Source organism: Chaetomium tenue, assembly GCF_020726465.1.
Source record: "Chaetomium tenue strain MPI-SDFR-AT-0079 chromosome Unknown F5144scaffold_1, whole genome shotgun sequence".
NCBI lineage: Eukaryota > Fungi > Ascomycota > Sordariomycetes > Sordariales > Chaetomiaceae > Chaetomium > Chaetomium tenue.
Genome location: NW_027117329.1, coordinates 3,468,651 through 3,483,702, shown reverse-complemented (window position 1 = coordinate 3,483,702; position 15,052 = coordinate 3,468,651). Strand labels below are relative to the sequence as shown.

Below are 15,052 nucleotides of genomic sequence, written 5' to 3'. Positions count from 1 at the left end.
GGTTTTCGACGTCGGCCTGGGCAATGTTGACGGAATGTTGACGGAATGTGTGTCCGATATCCGCGCCTGCCTAGGTAGGTACCTAGGTTGGGTAGAATCATTGGACGGCAGGCGGAGTCGAAACGTCAACGATTTTGGTCACGGGATGTCCATTTACGCAAGAGCCCAGAAAATCAACTTCCCTCAGTACTAACACATCTCATTGCCCTCATTGCCCTCACAAATCTCATCCTCGCCCTCCGCTTTGCGAAAACGACGAACTTTCCATCCCCTCCCAAGCTCCTCCCTTAGGAACCTAAAGACTCTCATATCCGCTAGTATCAAATACACCCATCCACAGCGACCTTGTGTGGATCTGTCTGTCACGACCATCTCCTTCTGAGCTTACCTTCTTCCCAACCCACAACACCAGTGTCTCTCTCGTCCTCTCCCCGCCAAGCCGCACGATAATGCCTGCCTCGGAGAGCATTCCTATCAGCTCCACCTTCGAAGAGGAAATACTGCAGCAGGAGTTTGAACTAGAGGGCCACACTTTTCAGCCGTCCAAAAAGGTGCGTGTGAGTAAGCTAGGGACAGACAGCACGCCACTTCTACGGTCTGAAAGCCTGGAAGGGACTTGGCACTGACACAGACTTTGCACAGCGGAAAACGGAATTCGACAGAAGCACACTCTTCACAGAGACTCAACGCGACAGGCGTCTACTATTCCAGGAGTTTCGGGCGCAGGCCCTCCAGCGCGAGATTCACGAACGCTACGCGCCGCTCCGGCCATCACCACTCCGCGACGAGATCCGCCGGGAGAACCTGCCAGACCCCGACGAACCGCAGTCGGACAGCACGGAGGGTTCGACCTGCGCTGACTCGAGCAGTGAATCGTCGTCGGACGATTAGGATGAGTTCGACGATCGACCGCTTCAGCGTCAACGCCAGCATCGGGCCGGGAACGCCGCCGCGAATACAGGTTTGGTCAGGAGGCCTGTGGGACTTGCATCGCATCATCGGAGGATATGCATTACCCGCCGTCCCCCCGATATCTCGGTTCCACGTGGGCCTCGACGGCTCGCTGGCGCTGGGGTCGTGCCGCAGCCACTCCGGCCTTTGGTGACAGGAAGGGAGGCCCGCAACGTAGCCGTCCCTGTGTGGCACCGATCAGCACTGGTGGGTATGCCAGACCCCGAGTGGATGTTTGCGCTGCGGTTGATGATAGAGACGATGGCAGTGGCTGGCCCACGCAGATTCACGGAACAGAAGCGCGGACGGTGCGGCCCGCATTACAGGCGGTGCGGTTGATTAGTGTCATGAACCAGGATTGGGGAATGTGTGCTCGTTTGTTTGAAGTTTGGACAGCGCTCAATGATGTTAATCATAAATGCTAATTATAGGTGGATAGATAATTGCATGTGGCTACAGCTACCTTACCCAGCAAATTCCGATATCCTTTTTTCGAACCCAAGTCACCCCAACCGCCTTTCCGAGACCGACATGACCGACATGACTTGAGGAACCAACAGGCTGGAACGAGCATGCTTTCATGACAGTAGCAGGCGCCTGGGAGAGATATTCGTCTGAGGGTATCCCGGTAGACCCACCTCCTTGCATGTATGTAGGGCAGAGTCTGCGTGCTGCCCGAAAGCTTAACAACGACTGCAAGGATGACCCTCTTCGGGCTCTGCTTAGCCAATCTCTGGAAGCCCACACAGCACACACCGAGTTCTCCACTCCAATGTTTTTCACCAGTCAACAGAGATGTCCAGAGTCCGTCCCGAGTTTGAACGTCGTCATGAAGCAGTGCATCGTGATGCCTCCGTTTGGTCACCTCGTCATCTCTTCGAGACCAAACCGAATACCGTCATCAGCGGCAACAATCACGCCAGAGAACAGCTCCCGTCCGATCTATCACAAGCAATACGTCATACGGCTGGCCAAAGCAAAAATTTATCCTCAATCCCGCAATGTGTTGTTTAGCGGCCAAACGGAAGCTGTTCGGCTGATCGGTAAACAAGTTGCTTCTGTTTAGCGGAGACAACGGCCCGAAACCACAGCAAAACAAGGCAAGCCCCGCCGCGCCAGGGTATCGACTCGTGCTGTTGCCTTCATCAGGCGTGGGGCGACCTTTGGAAATGTTTCGGTGTGCGTGTACTCCAACGTGCTGACGCGAGGGACGGCGATAGGTGTTTCAGGCTTTCTAGAGTCCTTTGGTCCGCGTTTTCAAGACCTCGACCACGAGAGGATATTATTCGATTCGAGATATCGGTTTGGAGGACCAGTGTTTGGTGAGCAACTGCGCGAGGGACGTCTGTCTCGCTTCATTCGTTTGTCGAGAGGTTGATCTCGGGTCGCGAAGCCAACACGTGCATTTTATCGTCAACTTGGAGCGACATCTCGCGCTTTCATGGACGGCGAGATGCCGAACAGCTCGGCCAACCAGCGACTCTCCCGCCCACTTATTCCTCGCGCCGATCCCGGGAAAGGATCTGGAAGCCCTTGGCGCTGTGATGTTGCCAAGATCGGCTAGGGGCTTGAGGCGCTCTACCCCTGGCTCACTGTCATGTTGGTCCCCGAAGAATGTTTCAAGAGCTCCACTGTCGCCACCACGAGAACGGCGATGGGGTGATAACAGCTACAGCTTCCGCTATCCGAGTCGCGCATTGGTCAAACACGGCTCAGGGCGGACCGAGATCCCTGAGGCAAACTCTATGCCAGATTTCGCGCCGTTCAGCTTTTCTCGGGGCTGCTCGTGGTTAACTGTCGTGATAAGGACGATCGGGCGAGTGGACTGTGTTTCTATCCCAGTCATTCTGATTCAGTCCCCGACAGAATCCGAACAATGTCCGCTTCTCCATAACCTAACCATGGAGTATAAATACTGGACGGCCCCCTAAATGGCTGGAAGACTGGATCAAGCGTGGGACTTGGGGCTTGTATCGTGTTCTGTCCTTTCTACATATTTCGATTAGCATCCCGTTCTCCTTCCCTTCTTTCAGGAGTCGGGACCGACCAGGACTGTATAGGCCTCAAAGCGAAGTCAGGCCGCACCACTATCGATCCTTTTTGGCCGCTCGTGAATCCAAACCCGAACCGGTGCTGTCGATCGTTCTTCGAAGAAGCGGGAGGGCCTAGGGAAGCATATCAAAGCACAAGTCGACCGTTACATATCCCATACAACATGCATAAACCCGACAAACTTCCCAATGGGGGGGAGACACGGCAGGATTATAAGCTGGTGGCTTTTGCGGATGGGGACCCGGAGAACCCCAAGAACTGGTCAAAGGCATACAAGTGGTACATCACCATGGTCGTTGCCGTCACATGTTTCGTCGTCGCCTTCAACTCCAGTGTCATCACCTCGGACATACCGGGTGTTTCCGAATCTTTCAACGTCAGCCATGAGGCTGCTCTTGTGCCGATCTCAGTGTTCGTCGTCGGCTTTGGTGTTGGTGAGTTTGTCTTTTTACCTGCTCCTGCATCCTGTCTGGCAGGTGGCTGACACGTCCCTAGGTCCCATGATTTTCGCACCTCTTTCTGAGGTTTTTGGGAGACGCATCATCTAGTATGATCTCCCTTTCTTTCTTGCCCATAGCGGTCAGAGGGTGATGATCACAGACGGCTAACATTCGTCGTCTTAGTGGTTCCACGCTCTTTATCGCCGTCGTTTTGATTATTCCATGCGCAGTCTCCAAGAACATCGGCACCCTCATCGTTTGCAGATTGATCGACGGCATCGCGTTTTCAGCACCCATGACGCTGGTCGGTGGCACGCTTGCTGATCTCTGGAGAAACGAGGAGCGCGGTGTTCCCATGGCCGCCTTCTCTGCCGCCCCATTCATCGGTCCTGCCAGTATGTCTCAACCCCCAACGCTGGCGGCATCTTATAGCTCCATCCGCTAACCTAATCTTCACAGTCGGTCCTCTCGTTGGCGGCTTCCTGTCCGACGCTGCCGGTTGGCGCTGGCTGTACTGGATCCAGCTCATCCTGTCCTTTATCGTCTGGATCCTCATCACCTTCACCGTGCCCGAGACGTACGCGCCCACCATCCTCGCCCGCCGCGCCGCCAAACTAAGAAAACAAACCGGCGACAACGGCCACGTCACCGAGGCCGAGCTCGACCCGCGCCCTTTCTCCCAGCGCATCGGCGTCTTCCTGGTCCGCCCCTTCCAGCTCCTCTTCCGTGAGCTCATCGTCTTCCTCGTCAGCCTGTACATGTCGGTGCTCTACGGCCTCCTGTACATGTTCTTCGTCGCCTACCCCATCATCTTCGAAGTCCGCAAGGGCTACTCCTCGGGCACCACCGGCCTCATGTTCATCCCCATCGCCGTCGGCGTCATCCTCTCCGCCACGTGCGCCCCGCTCGTCAACAAGCACTACCTGACCCTCGTCGCCAAGCACAACGGCCGCCCGCCCGCCGAGACCCGCCTCATCCCCATGATGATCAGCTGCTGGTTCATCCCCATCGGGCTCTTCATCTTCGCGTGGACGTCCTACAAGGAGCTCATCTGGGTCGGCCCCTGCCTCGCGGGCCTGCCCGTCGGCTTCGGCTTCATCTTCCTGTACAACTCGGCCAACAACTACCTGGTGGATTCGTACCAGCACCAGGCGGCATCGGCGCTGGCCGCCAAGACTTTCATCCGCTCCTTCTGGGGCGCCGGCGTCGTGCTCTTCACCGAGCAGATGTATGATCGTATGGGTGATCAGTGGGCGTCGAGCTTCTTGGCGTTTTTGAGTCTGGCGTGCTGCGCGATTCCGTTCTTGTTTTGGCGCTATGGCGCGGCGATTCGCAAGCGCAGCAAGTATGCGTTTGGCGGGGATGAGGAGGACACGTCGGATTCGGATGCCGAGAAGGCGAGGAAGCCGATTGATCCGACCGCGCCGTTGCATGAGGATCTGGAGGATCTCGAGAGGGCGAGGAGCTATGTCGCCAACCCGTAAAGTGTTGGCTGTGTCACTTGTTGGTCGCACATCTTGTGTGATAGGTTAGATTGGGGGGTAGAGGTGCTGCATACGGAGGTTGAGTGGGTGATAATACGGACAAAGGGGCTATCACCCTGAAGCCAGGGATAGAGTTGTGGGGCATTCATGGCGGTGTTTTGGGTTTATTCTTTTGGTTCTCAAAATCAGGGGTCACGGGTAGTGATGGGCAGCATCTGGATCATGGTGGAATGTTTGTTTTGATGGGTTGCATAGGGCCACTGGGCGCTTGATAAGATATTAGACTCGGGGGCTTGTTACTGGTATTAGTAAATAAGAAGATCCAATGTTCTTCCAACAATGCCCTTACTTTATTCGTACCCCAGCTGTCAATGCCACTCTAGCCTTGAAGAGAGGAGAGCGTCTTATTTCCTTCTCTGTCAATCTTAACCTCTTGGGGTCCCTTGAATCCTTGTTCAGTTCAGGGATATTGGTGATACGACGCCAATTCCGCTTCTCTGTCTTTCTCTTAGCAGCGCTTCCCCCTTTCTTGCGTTCTCAGAAGTCGCCCCTGGGTATCCGGTTGGGGTAAGGTGATTCCCGGGCCCCCATGATAACCCTAAGCCAACGGCGCCTGCGGTTCGCCTCGTCATTTGCCAGAGACCCGGGAGCTAGCTAACTGTCTTCGGAGATCGTCGAGAGCCGCCGGCAGGCTGGGCCAAAAGCGAGCTGATCCCCCCTTGTGAAACATGTTTCCCACGCGGACTAACGACAAGCGATGCTACCTATATTAGCGCCAAGGAGCGGGGCTAGCACACCGCTAGCGAGCCAACCACTCCAACGCATTGTGTTGTGGGTTCGAGGCTCTGGGCAGGTCTGTTGGTGATCTCAACACGACGCTGTCACACAACTACCCTGTCTAGAAGCTCGATTTGGCAGACGACGCGGGGGTTGAACCGAAAGCGTCAGTTCGGCGGGAAAAGATGTCTTAATGGGGATCCCCCGTGGCCTTCATGCTCGTGCTCCCTTCTCTTCCTTCTCCTTTGAGCAGCATCATGCAGGCGGTGGAGGCTGAACTCTAAATCTTTTCTACGCACCCAAGGTACTATTCTCGCCCCATTCAACATGAGGCACCTGTGGCAAAGCATGAGGGCAGGCCTACTCCTGCTCTCCTCCTCCATCCCAGCCCTCGCCCTATCGACTCCCACCCCCATCTTCACCATCCCCGGCACCATAGCGCCAGAATCATGGTTCGAGAACCTCGCGGTCCGCCCCAACGGGCTCATCCTCGCCACCCGCGGCGACGCCCCTGAGATCTGGCAAATCAACCCCGCAACAGGCGCAGGCACCCTCCTGGCCACCGTCCCGGGCACCTTCAACCTAACCGGCATCACACAGCTCACCACCACCCCAGAAACCTACGTCTTCGGCAGCTCGCACATGCTCTCCTTCACCGAAGTCGCCCCAGCCAGCGCCAAAGTCTGGACTCTGGAATTCCCCGCCCCCAGTAGCACCCCCACCACCACCAGCACGCCCCCCGTGGTATCCCTACTCACCACCCTCCCCGCGGCGGGCTTCATCAACGGCATAGCAACATGGGACACGAACCGGGTCCTTCTCAGCGACACGCTGACCTCCTCCATTTACCTGCTGGACGTGTCAACGGCGACCTTCACCACGCCCTTCTCGTCGCTGTCGGGCGTCAACGGCATCCGGACGGCGCCGGGGTACGTGTACTGGGTGGACCCCATCACGCCCAAGTTCAGCCGCACGCCCGTGGATGCGGACGCCGTGCCCACGGGCCCTGCGGAGCTGCTGCTGGAGGGCCAGCAGATGGATGATTTTGCGCTGGCGGTGGATGGGACTGGGGCCGGGAAGGCGTACGTGGGGACGCTGTTGGGGAATGGCGTGGTGGAGGTGACGTTTGGGGCGCCGCCGGCTGCGGGGCTTGGGGTGGAGAGGGTGGTTGCGGAGGATGTGAGTGGGACGGGGATCGGGGCGGCGACGGTGGCTGTGTTTGGAAGGCGGACGCAGGATGCTGGGTTGCTGTACGTGGCTGTCGGGAGGACGGGCGGGAATGCGGCTATTGTGATGATCGACCCGAGTGAATAAGGGCGATGTGGTATTCGTGTTGATGTTGTAGGCGGTGAAATGTATCGAGAGAGACGCCGTTCCCACGGGATCCCCCGCGGGGGCCTGTTTCCAGTGTTAGAGCCTCCGTCAGGCAGTGTATAGGGAGGCGTATGAAGCGAAAGAAAGACCAACGTGTAATTGAAGATTCCTTTCCCTCCATTTGACCTCCACCAGCACAGTGGTCATACTCGTTGTTCAACAGACACTTAGCCGGAGGTGGCGGTGATTGCTTGCTTTGGTGTTTCGCGACACGGGCTGCCCAGTTGGCGATGAGGCACGTCGAGGATAATGCTAACAGAAGCGTTAACAGATCTGAAATGTGTGTGGTGATGACGGGAAATAAGCAATGACATACTTTCGCCGTCGCCGCCCCCCTTAGATCATGCCATGAGCGTCTTCATCTACTGTAGGAAGAACTCTGGAGCAGGTTCTAAACTGCTTCCCAGTCAGTGTTACAGCAATATCGGGCTGCTTTAAGGCGGGATCGTAAGACTAGCCAGCTGTAAGAGGCTTGGTGATGGGTTCTCCTACTCGGCCCTCTCGGATCTCCACTTCTCCAGTCTTTGAGACCATAGTATTTGTCGGTAACAACGTAGGCATACTACCCCTCGCATTTCGAGTCTTGTACGCGGTATACGCTGTGATTGTGATCTCGAGCCGCCAGGCGGCCAATCTTGGCAGCTTGTAGGAACGAGCATCCTGAAGATCAACTGCATCGGATGTCTCACACACTCGGCCAACAAAATGTAAACGGACACCATCACGCGGGAGCAACAGGTCCTTAAATTTCTAAAAAAAACAAGAAAAAAAACAAGGCAAACTAAGCTATCCCTTCATTACTCGCTTTAACCGTATTAGAATAGATTCGAAACTTGTTAGAATGAAGTGAACTTACATCTTCACGCTCCGAAGAGGGGGGGACGCGTCGGCGGGGGGGATGGTTGGGGTGGCGGGGGCCGGGGGGGCGGTGTTGGCGGCGGGGGCCGGGGGAGCGGTGTTGGCGGCGGGGGTGTCGGCGGCGGGAGGGGGGGACCGGGGGGCGACCGGCTCGGAGCAGGCGGCGGCGGGGGCCACGGCCACAGCCTGGGCGGCGGCCCGGGCGGCTCTCTTTCTGGCCCTCTGGGCCGCTTTTCTAGCTCGCCGGTTCTAAATACCTCGGACATTAGTCTATGAACACGTGTCGAAATGACCTGTACTTACGGCGGCTTTGTTGGCGCTAGGCGCGCCACCACTGCCGACAAGGACACGAGCGAAGCTGGCTGCCGCAGCAGCGGCCGCCCGGGGAGTCAGATTATCGAATAGGGCTGGCACTATCAAACATGGTTAGCACCAATCAATCACCGGTTGACTGCCAGGAAGCGCTTACTGCTGTTTGTACTCTTTTCTGATATTCCTGATTAGCAAACAGTCAAATACTGGCTAGGATAGACGGTGGGACATACGAAAAAAGGTGGGATGTGCGTTTCTAATGCCTAGATGATGTTAAAACAGCAATAGTCAGTAAACCAGAGCACGGCGAGGCGGGGCGTGATGGGTACCCACGAGAGAAGGCTTCATGCGCGGCAAAGAAGAAGCAAGAGAAAGAGGAGAGAATGGATTTTTGACAGTCTGTATATATTAACCTGATCCCACTTCGAATTGTGCGTTTCGAATGGCTATAGATGGCAGGAGCTACTGTTGCCGACGGAAGGAGCTCCCGAGGCCGGCCTCACGCCGGACAGCGTCCCAGACGGTCCCGTGTTCTTTAAGGCGTTCGTGAGGCTCGCACCCTTCAACATCAGGTCCTGTTCGCGATAGGTCGTGGATTACCTTGCTGTATCCCACGATCTCATACAGAACCGCAAGACATCCAAATTCATCACAATCCTGACATGCACTTCCGATTCTGTGCACCTATGACTTCCACCATGCATAACTCCAGTCCTGGTGCACACCCTACCCCCCAACCTGTCACCGTGGACGCAACTGAACTCGACCAACGACGCAGCTTAATCCATCACCGAGTAACTTGCTCAAAACGCAACAAAATCGAGGTTTACACAACCTTTTCTTTTGTCAGCACGTAGCTCTCATCAACCCTCTTCCAAGGCACCCTACATTGCACCCACGCCGCCTTCCTCGCCCTGCCTGTACGTGTGATCTGTGATGCCGGCTGGCCCGTTATGGGCAACAGCCGCGTTTGTATCCGGCTCTTCGATGTTGATGCCCCCCCACTGCGATTCATTGCGGCGTATGGATCGCTGCATTCTGATTGTCCGTGTAGACTGTTCACTTGGTGTTGCTGGAACAATGCGCTGTGTGTCCTCGCCGGAATTTAATTGATCTCGGCCTGCAAAGAAGGAAATGCTGCCGCTTGAGGTCCTTGATCCGAGTCGTCGCCTGCGCTAAGAGAAGCGTTAGCAAAAAGGTGACGGTGGCGGGAAATCATCGATGGCATACCTTCACCGTCGCGGCCTCCTCTAATCCCCCCTCATCGCTAGCCATCTCTGCTAGAATAGTTGAGTCGTTGTGAGATTAGCGTTGCAAAATCGCGAACTTACCAACCTCCTTGCTAAACCAGCGATGTCGCCAAAACGACGTCGCAATTCCGGAAGTGGACGTTTTTAGAACGTCCACTTTCCGCGGGAAAAGGGCGGGGGAAGACAGGAGAAGGGGATTTGACTCGTTGTTCAGATCTCGTCTGGCGGTCTCGATCTGGGGGGTGTGACAATACAACGTGCAATTGCTGTCCCGCAATTGCGACGTCGTGTAGCGTGTGGTCCTCCTATTAATCAGAAGGATCTCAGACTGAGGTTGTGGGTTCGAGTCCCACCCGATCAAGTCGCCAATCATCGAAGATGTGGTAAAGGCTTGTCCTTCTTAAGTATCTATGCCCCTCCACCTTAGTGGTGTTGGTTGTGATGCGTAGCTGGGGCGTCGGTACTCGCGTCCATCAGGTGGGCCAGGCCCATCTCTGCAAGGTTGCTTATGATGGAGCTGCTGCTTTCTCCCTTTGGGGAGCAGTACTGGAGCGCGAGAACTTCCTGCGTGCTGGGGGCTTGTTTTTCGTGTTTATCCCGTTCCGGAGGGAGTCGTTGGCTGTCTTGGTGCAACTCGATATCATCCGTCTAATGTGCGCGAAGGAGTTCGGGTTCCCTGCTTTGTCGAAAATTATTGAGCTCTAGAAGTTATCGATAACCAGCGCCGCCTTTGCAAATATTTCGTCGTCGTCGGGGAAGTCCGCGCGAACGCTATCTAGGTACGTTCTCTTTGAGGAAGGGGCGGTCCACCGCGACCGCGCGGGCCGCGGCATCATGCATGTGGGACCGAACCTTAAAAGTGACTACCCATTACTGCTGACCCTAGGTGATCATTGACCGTACTGTGAAACTGTGATAAAAGCAATCATAGTGGTTAAGAAAAATTATAAACACAGGCTTGCTTTTAGGCTAGTTGTAGTGTTACAAGTGGTAATGTATGGTAAGGTAGTGTTGTGTCGGGAGCTGAGAGTTTTGGAAGTTACTTACACCTACAACTCCCACTCCCGCTTACACTCACACCTCGGCACCTGTAATGTAGTTAAGGTAGCTAGATAACTAAATGAGCAAAGCCATTGCAGCTGATGATGTGAAACTCGAGCTAGTAGGGGAAGTAAGCAATTAAGTGTGACGAACCTGTCCCAGGATCCTATCCTGTTAGGGTTCAGCTTCGTTGAAGGTAATCTCTCGAGGATGCTTCGGTTCGGTGCAGCCAAAAGGTGCACAACAATAGACTTGTCTCAACAGTAGGCTTGCGAGCTTGTAGCAAACTGTAGTTGTGATTGCTAACTGGAGAACTCCCAGAGCTCTCCAGGACGAGTGACTATATACATACTGTTATCACCGTCCACCCAAGGTGTTCACTGGTGACATTCCCATGTCGCTGGTGAACCGTCATTATCACCAGTGAGGTCCTTACTTCACTAGTGATAATCCCTTCTTGGCAGTGATTTCCCTTCGATTGGGTCCTTAAGCGATTGGCTGTCGGCGCGTCCCGCGCCTCCGCCTGCAGCCTCCCTGGCCGCCCTTATGGTCATTCATGACATTAAGCTAAGCCTAGGGCTAGAAATTACTACGAGCTAGTAATAGCCGAGCATCGTTAGTGGAAGAGATGGTTAACTAGATACTGAATCTAAAGGTAGATATCGTCAAATAAGAAGAAGCAAGCCCAGTATAGTCTCTGAGTTATGTAATCTTGTGTGACGAACCTACTTCAGGATCCTATCCTGTTAGGGTTCAGCTTCGTTGAAGGTAATCTCTCGAGGATGCTTAGGTTCGGTGCAGCCAAGGGGTGCACAACAATAGACTTGTCTCAACAGTAGGCTTGTGAGCTTGTAGCGAACTGTAGTTGTGATTGCTAACTGGAGAACTCCCAGAGCTCTCCAGAACGAGTGACTATATACTTGTCTACTTCCATGGTGCTCAGTGTGCTCAGTCTACCCAGATACTGATCACACTGATCACTTAGACCAGTTCGCGCTTCCTGATTGGTGACCCAATTGTGGTGCTCAGTGTGCTCAGTCTTCTTAGCGGCTGAGCTCACTGATCACCCTTCCGTCCTCCGGATTGGTCCGCTGAATAACTGGCTCGGGGCGTCCCGCGCTCCCGAGGTTCCACCTGTTGGCATATTCGTGACATCTTGGAAATCTATGGAAAAACAAAACTCCTTGAGAAAAGAGGAATTAATCCTTACGGAGTCTCTCAAAGATCGAGTCCAGTAGAGTCCCAGCACCTTGTTACTATGTTCAATTAGCAGTCTCATATAGTAGTTAGTAAGTATAGTTCCTAGCCTAGTTAGAGAGATGGGATAAAAGAAGAAAAAAAAGTAGATAAATAAACATCTAAAAAATTCGGCCGACCATGGTGGGACTCGAACCCACAACCTCAGTCTGAATCCTTCTGATTAATAGGAGGACCACACGCTACCATTACGCCACACGGCCGTAGATTGGATTAATAGCAGCTTCCTATTGGGAAGATTATATTCCTGAGCCTCTAGGAAGTGAATTCGACGAGATATATCCGAACAAGACCACATATGGTGTTGTACGCTTTGACCAGCTTGGCATGCAGGTAAAAAAGGCTTGGCATGTAGGTAGAGTGCTTTTCTTTTAGTAGGTATGTGTGACGGCAGGTTCTAACCCTAACCCTGGCCGCAACCCGAGTGGTGGTCTGTGCGCCTCCCACCTGTGTTTTCCCACAGTTGTGCGAATCTTGTATCTTGATTCTTTTCTTTTCTTCTCTTTAGCTTTAGATTCACGTAATTGAGTGGGATCATTTGAGCCTTTGTGCCTCTATTCCTCGCTCGCTCGTCACAGGACCTATACCATCTCTAAATACTAAAGAGAAATCCCGTAATTGTTAATGTAAAGGGCCTTGCGGGTTTTCAAAAGGCGAGTAAAATGTCCGCGAAGGGCGGGCCGACTTCCTCGCGTGTCAAATTCACCCTCCGCGCTAATCTGGTTTGTCCTTCGCGCGCTTCACCCTCCGCGGGCATCTAGTGCAGCACGTGCGGCTCCACTCGCGAAGACAATTCACTAGAATTTGTTGAGGCTGGCGGAGAATGAGTTGACCCGTGTGAAATCTACCCGATGACGGCGTGCCAATTGGGCAAAGGACGGAAAAGCACGAAGAAGTTTTCGTCCCAGTGTCACATGGCATTCCATAAGTCACCCACCCCACCATGATGAACAGTGAGTCCCAAAATGGAGGCGGCAGGTCGAGTCTGCCTCCCCAGCGCCTTCAGTAGTAATGGCAATCGTCGAACCACTACAGACCTTGGTTGCCATGTTTCGGCTGAGACTACTGTCTCGGAACTTGACTACCCAAAGATAGATTCGGGAATCTAGCATCAGATGAAACGAGAGGGCAACTGGAGAATAGGTATGCTTCCGGCGTACTCCTGACAGTAGAGGGTGCGAGACTCGCGGGTGTCTTGAACCTGGGAACACGGGACGCTTCTGGGCGCTGTCCAGCGCAGTGGGCTCAAGAGCTCCTTCCATGGGTGTGTGACGCGGCTCCCAGAGCTCCTTCTATCTATAGCAACTTGAACGCGCACAATTCGATGTCGGGCCACGTTAAAACATATTGATTGTCAAAAAACCATTCTCTCCTCTTCCTCTTCTTTTTTTCTTTGCCACGAATTAACCCCCCGTGGGTACCCATCACGCACCACCTCGCCGTACTCTGGTTTAGCGCCTTTTTTTTCTTTTAACTTCCTTTAATTAACATGATTTAAACATCCATTAATAAACTTCCTGCTCTTTTTTATATTCCACCGTCTGTCTTCTTCTTTGCCGCGCATTGAGCGCTCCCGAGTGGTCGACCGGTAATCAATTGGTGTCGTCATGCCGCCGCCGCAGCCGCTAGTTTTGCTCGGGTCCTCATGGGGACGAGTGGCGCGCCGAGCGCCAACAAGACCAACGCAAGTACATATTATTTCTATAGGTGTTCATAGACTAATGCTTGAGGGACTTAGAAACGAAGGGCTAGAAAAGCGGCCCAGCGGGCCAAGAAGAAGGCCGCAGGCCGTGCTCCCCCCCTCACCCGCCGACCACCCCCGCCGCCGACACCGTCCCCCCAGCCCCCACTACCACAACCCTAGCGACCACCACCGCTACCAACCTCCCCGCCGCCAGCCCTCCCCCCTCTTCGGAGAGTGAAGATGTAAGTTCACTGTGTTCTAACAAGTCTCGAATCTATACTAACAAGGTTAAAGCGTGTGATGGAGGAGTAGTGGGGTGGTTTGCTTTTTTTTTTTTTTGTAATTTCATCACTTGTTGCTCTCGTTGATGACCGTTCACGTTTTGTTGACCCAGTGAAGAGCAGTGGGAAGGAGGATTCGAGGAGGAGTGGTTAGTTTGCTTTTGTTTTTTTCAAGGGTGTTGGGATTTGCACGAACAAGGCCGAGTTCAGCCCTGCGAGGGATGCCGAGCTGTGATGGTCTGGCGGGATGGCTGGATCTGGCAGATCAGTGATCTCAAATCCAAATTGTGTTGAGGACGGCTGCTTCGATCCCAAATCCTACATGCCGGTCTCCTTCCCGGCACCTAACCCTCACCGAGCGCTAAGCAACGGAACCGTCCAGGCATGTATAATCCTTCAACCCAACATGCCGATTACGAGAGAAGAGGACATTCACGTCTTGGAGTTGGGAAGATGGACCTTAGTGTTCTGCCACTGGTGCCACGACCTGTTGCAAGGCACTACTAGGAACATCACAAGGCATCTAACCAGATGCATGAACAATTCACAGGTGGTGTGTCACGAATATGCCAACAGACGGGGCTCGGGAGGCGCAGGACATCCGAGCCAATCGCTAGACCGACCAATCGGATCAAGGGAAAGAGAAGCCGGGATGCCGAGTGCTATGGTGCTATGATGCTAAGACCAGACATAGCACTTAGCAACATAGCACCAGGCAGCCCGCGTCAAGGTACGATGACACTCTCATGTACAATAGGTATATAGTCACTCATGCTGGAGAGCTCTGGGAGTTCTCCAGTTAGCAATCACAACTACAGTTCGCTACAAGCTCACACGCCTACTGTTGAGACAAGTCTATTGTTGTGCACCCTTTGGCTGCACCGAACCGAAGCATCCTTTGCAAGATTACCTTCACTGAACCCTAGCAGGATAGGATCCTGGAGTAGGTTCGTCACATGGTGAACGAGGTGGCAGCCCGGGCCACACAAAAGTACAACCTCCCCAATAAGATTCAAGGCAACTTTCAAGACTGGTTATCACCCCAAATCTTTACTCTGCCCGGCCCTGTCGCGGACCCAGGCCTCGGTCATGAGAGGGTGAATGGTTGGGGATGTTGCGGATGCGGCCACGGCGGGGTGAGCCGGGCCAACCAAAGCGGCAAAGCGACGATCGAGAACCATATCCGAGCGATCCACCAGACTGGGGAAGTCGTTGTAGCATAATGGTTACCCGTAACCATCCAATTATACTCGAGCCCGGGGTGAAGTCCTTAATTCCTTGCAGTAAGTCC

The 15,052-nt window shown here is 54.1% G+C and overlaps 4 protein-coding genes and 1 non-coding gene across 5 annotated transcripts; 3 read left to right on the top strand and 2 right to left on the bottom strand.

Annotated features, from left to right (window-relative positions):
• Positions 1-22: 22 nt before the first annotated feature.
• F5144DRAFT_617273 (uncharacterized protein) lies at positions 23-1,376 on the top strand (the record flags this gene model as incomplete). The annotated part of the gene is made up of 3 exons (XM_066791870.1): positions 23-551; positions 643-868; positions 919-1,376. Exons 1-3 carry the CDS (start codon positions 450-452, stop codon positions 1,374-1,376), a joined length of 786 nt encoding a protein of 261 aa, XP_066648682.1. The 5' UTR covers positions 23-449.
• Positions 1,377-3,024: 1,648 nt separating this feature from the next.
• Positions 3,025-5,090, top strand: F5144DRAFT_43293 (major facilitator superfamily domain-containing protein). Its single transcript, XM_066784933.1, has 4 exons — positions 3,025-3,437; positions 3,499-3,550; positions 3,627-3,838; positions 3,903-5,090. The coding sequence occupies exons 1-4, from the start codon at positions 3,167-3,169 to the stop codon at positions 4,925-4,927; spliced, it is 1,560 nt and encodes a 519-aa protein (XP_066648681.1). The 5' UTR covers positions 3,025-3,166; the 3' UTR covers positions 4,928-5,090.
• Positions 5,091-5,930: 840 nt separating this feature from the next.
• On the top strand, positions 5,931-7,442 carry F5144DRAFT_43278 (uncharacterized protein). Its single transcript, XM_066784932.1, has one exon. The coding sequence runs from the start codon at positions 6,032-6,034 to the stop codon at positions 7,016-7,018; it is 987 nt and encodes a 328-aa protein (XP_066648680.1). The 5' UTR covers positions 5,931-6,031; the 3' UTR covers positions 7,019-7,442.
• A 488-nt stretch (positions 7,443-7,930) lies between these two features.
• F5144DRAFT_597848 (uncharacterized protein) lies at positions 7,931-9,523 on the bottom strand (the record flags this gene model as incomplete). Its single annotated transcript, XM_066790900.1, has 4 exons — positions 7,931-8,185; positions 8,240-8,349; positions 8,715-8,823; positions 9,479-9,523. 4 exons carry the CDS (start codon positions 9,521-9,523, stop codon positions 7,931-7,933), a joined length of 519 nt encoding a protein of 172 aa, XP_066648679.1.
• A 2,388-nt stretch (positions 9,524-11,911) lies between these two features.
• Positions 11,912-11,999, bottom strand: F5144DRAFT_t14. The gene has a single exon. It is a non-coding gene; the product is annotated as a tRNA-Arg (tRNA).
• Between the last annotated feature and the right edge of the window lie 3,053 nt (positions 12,000-15,052).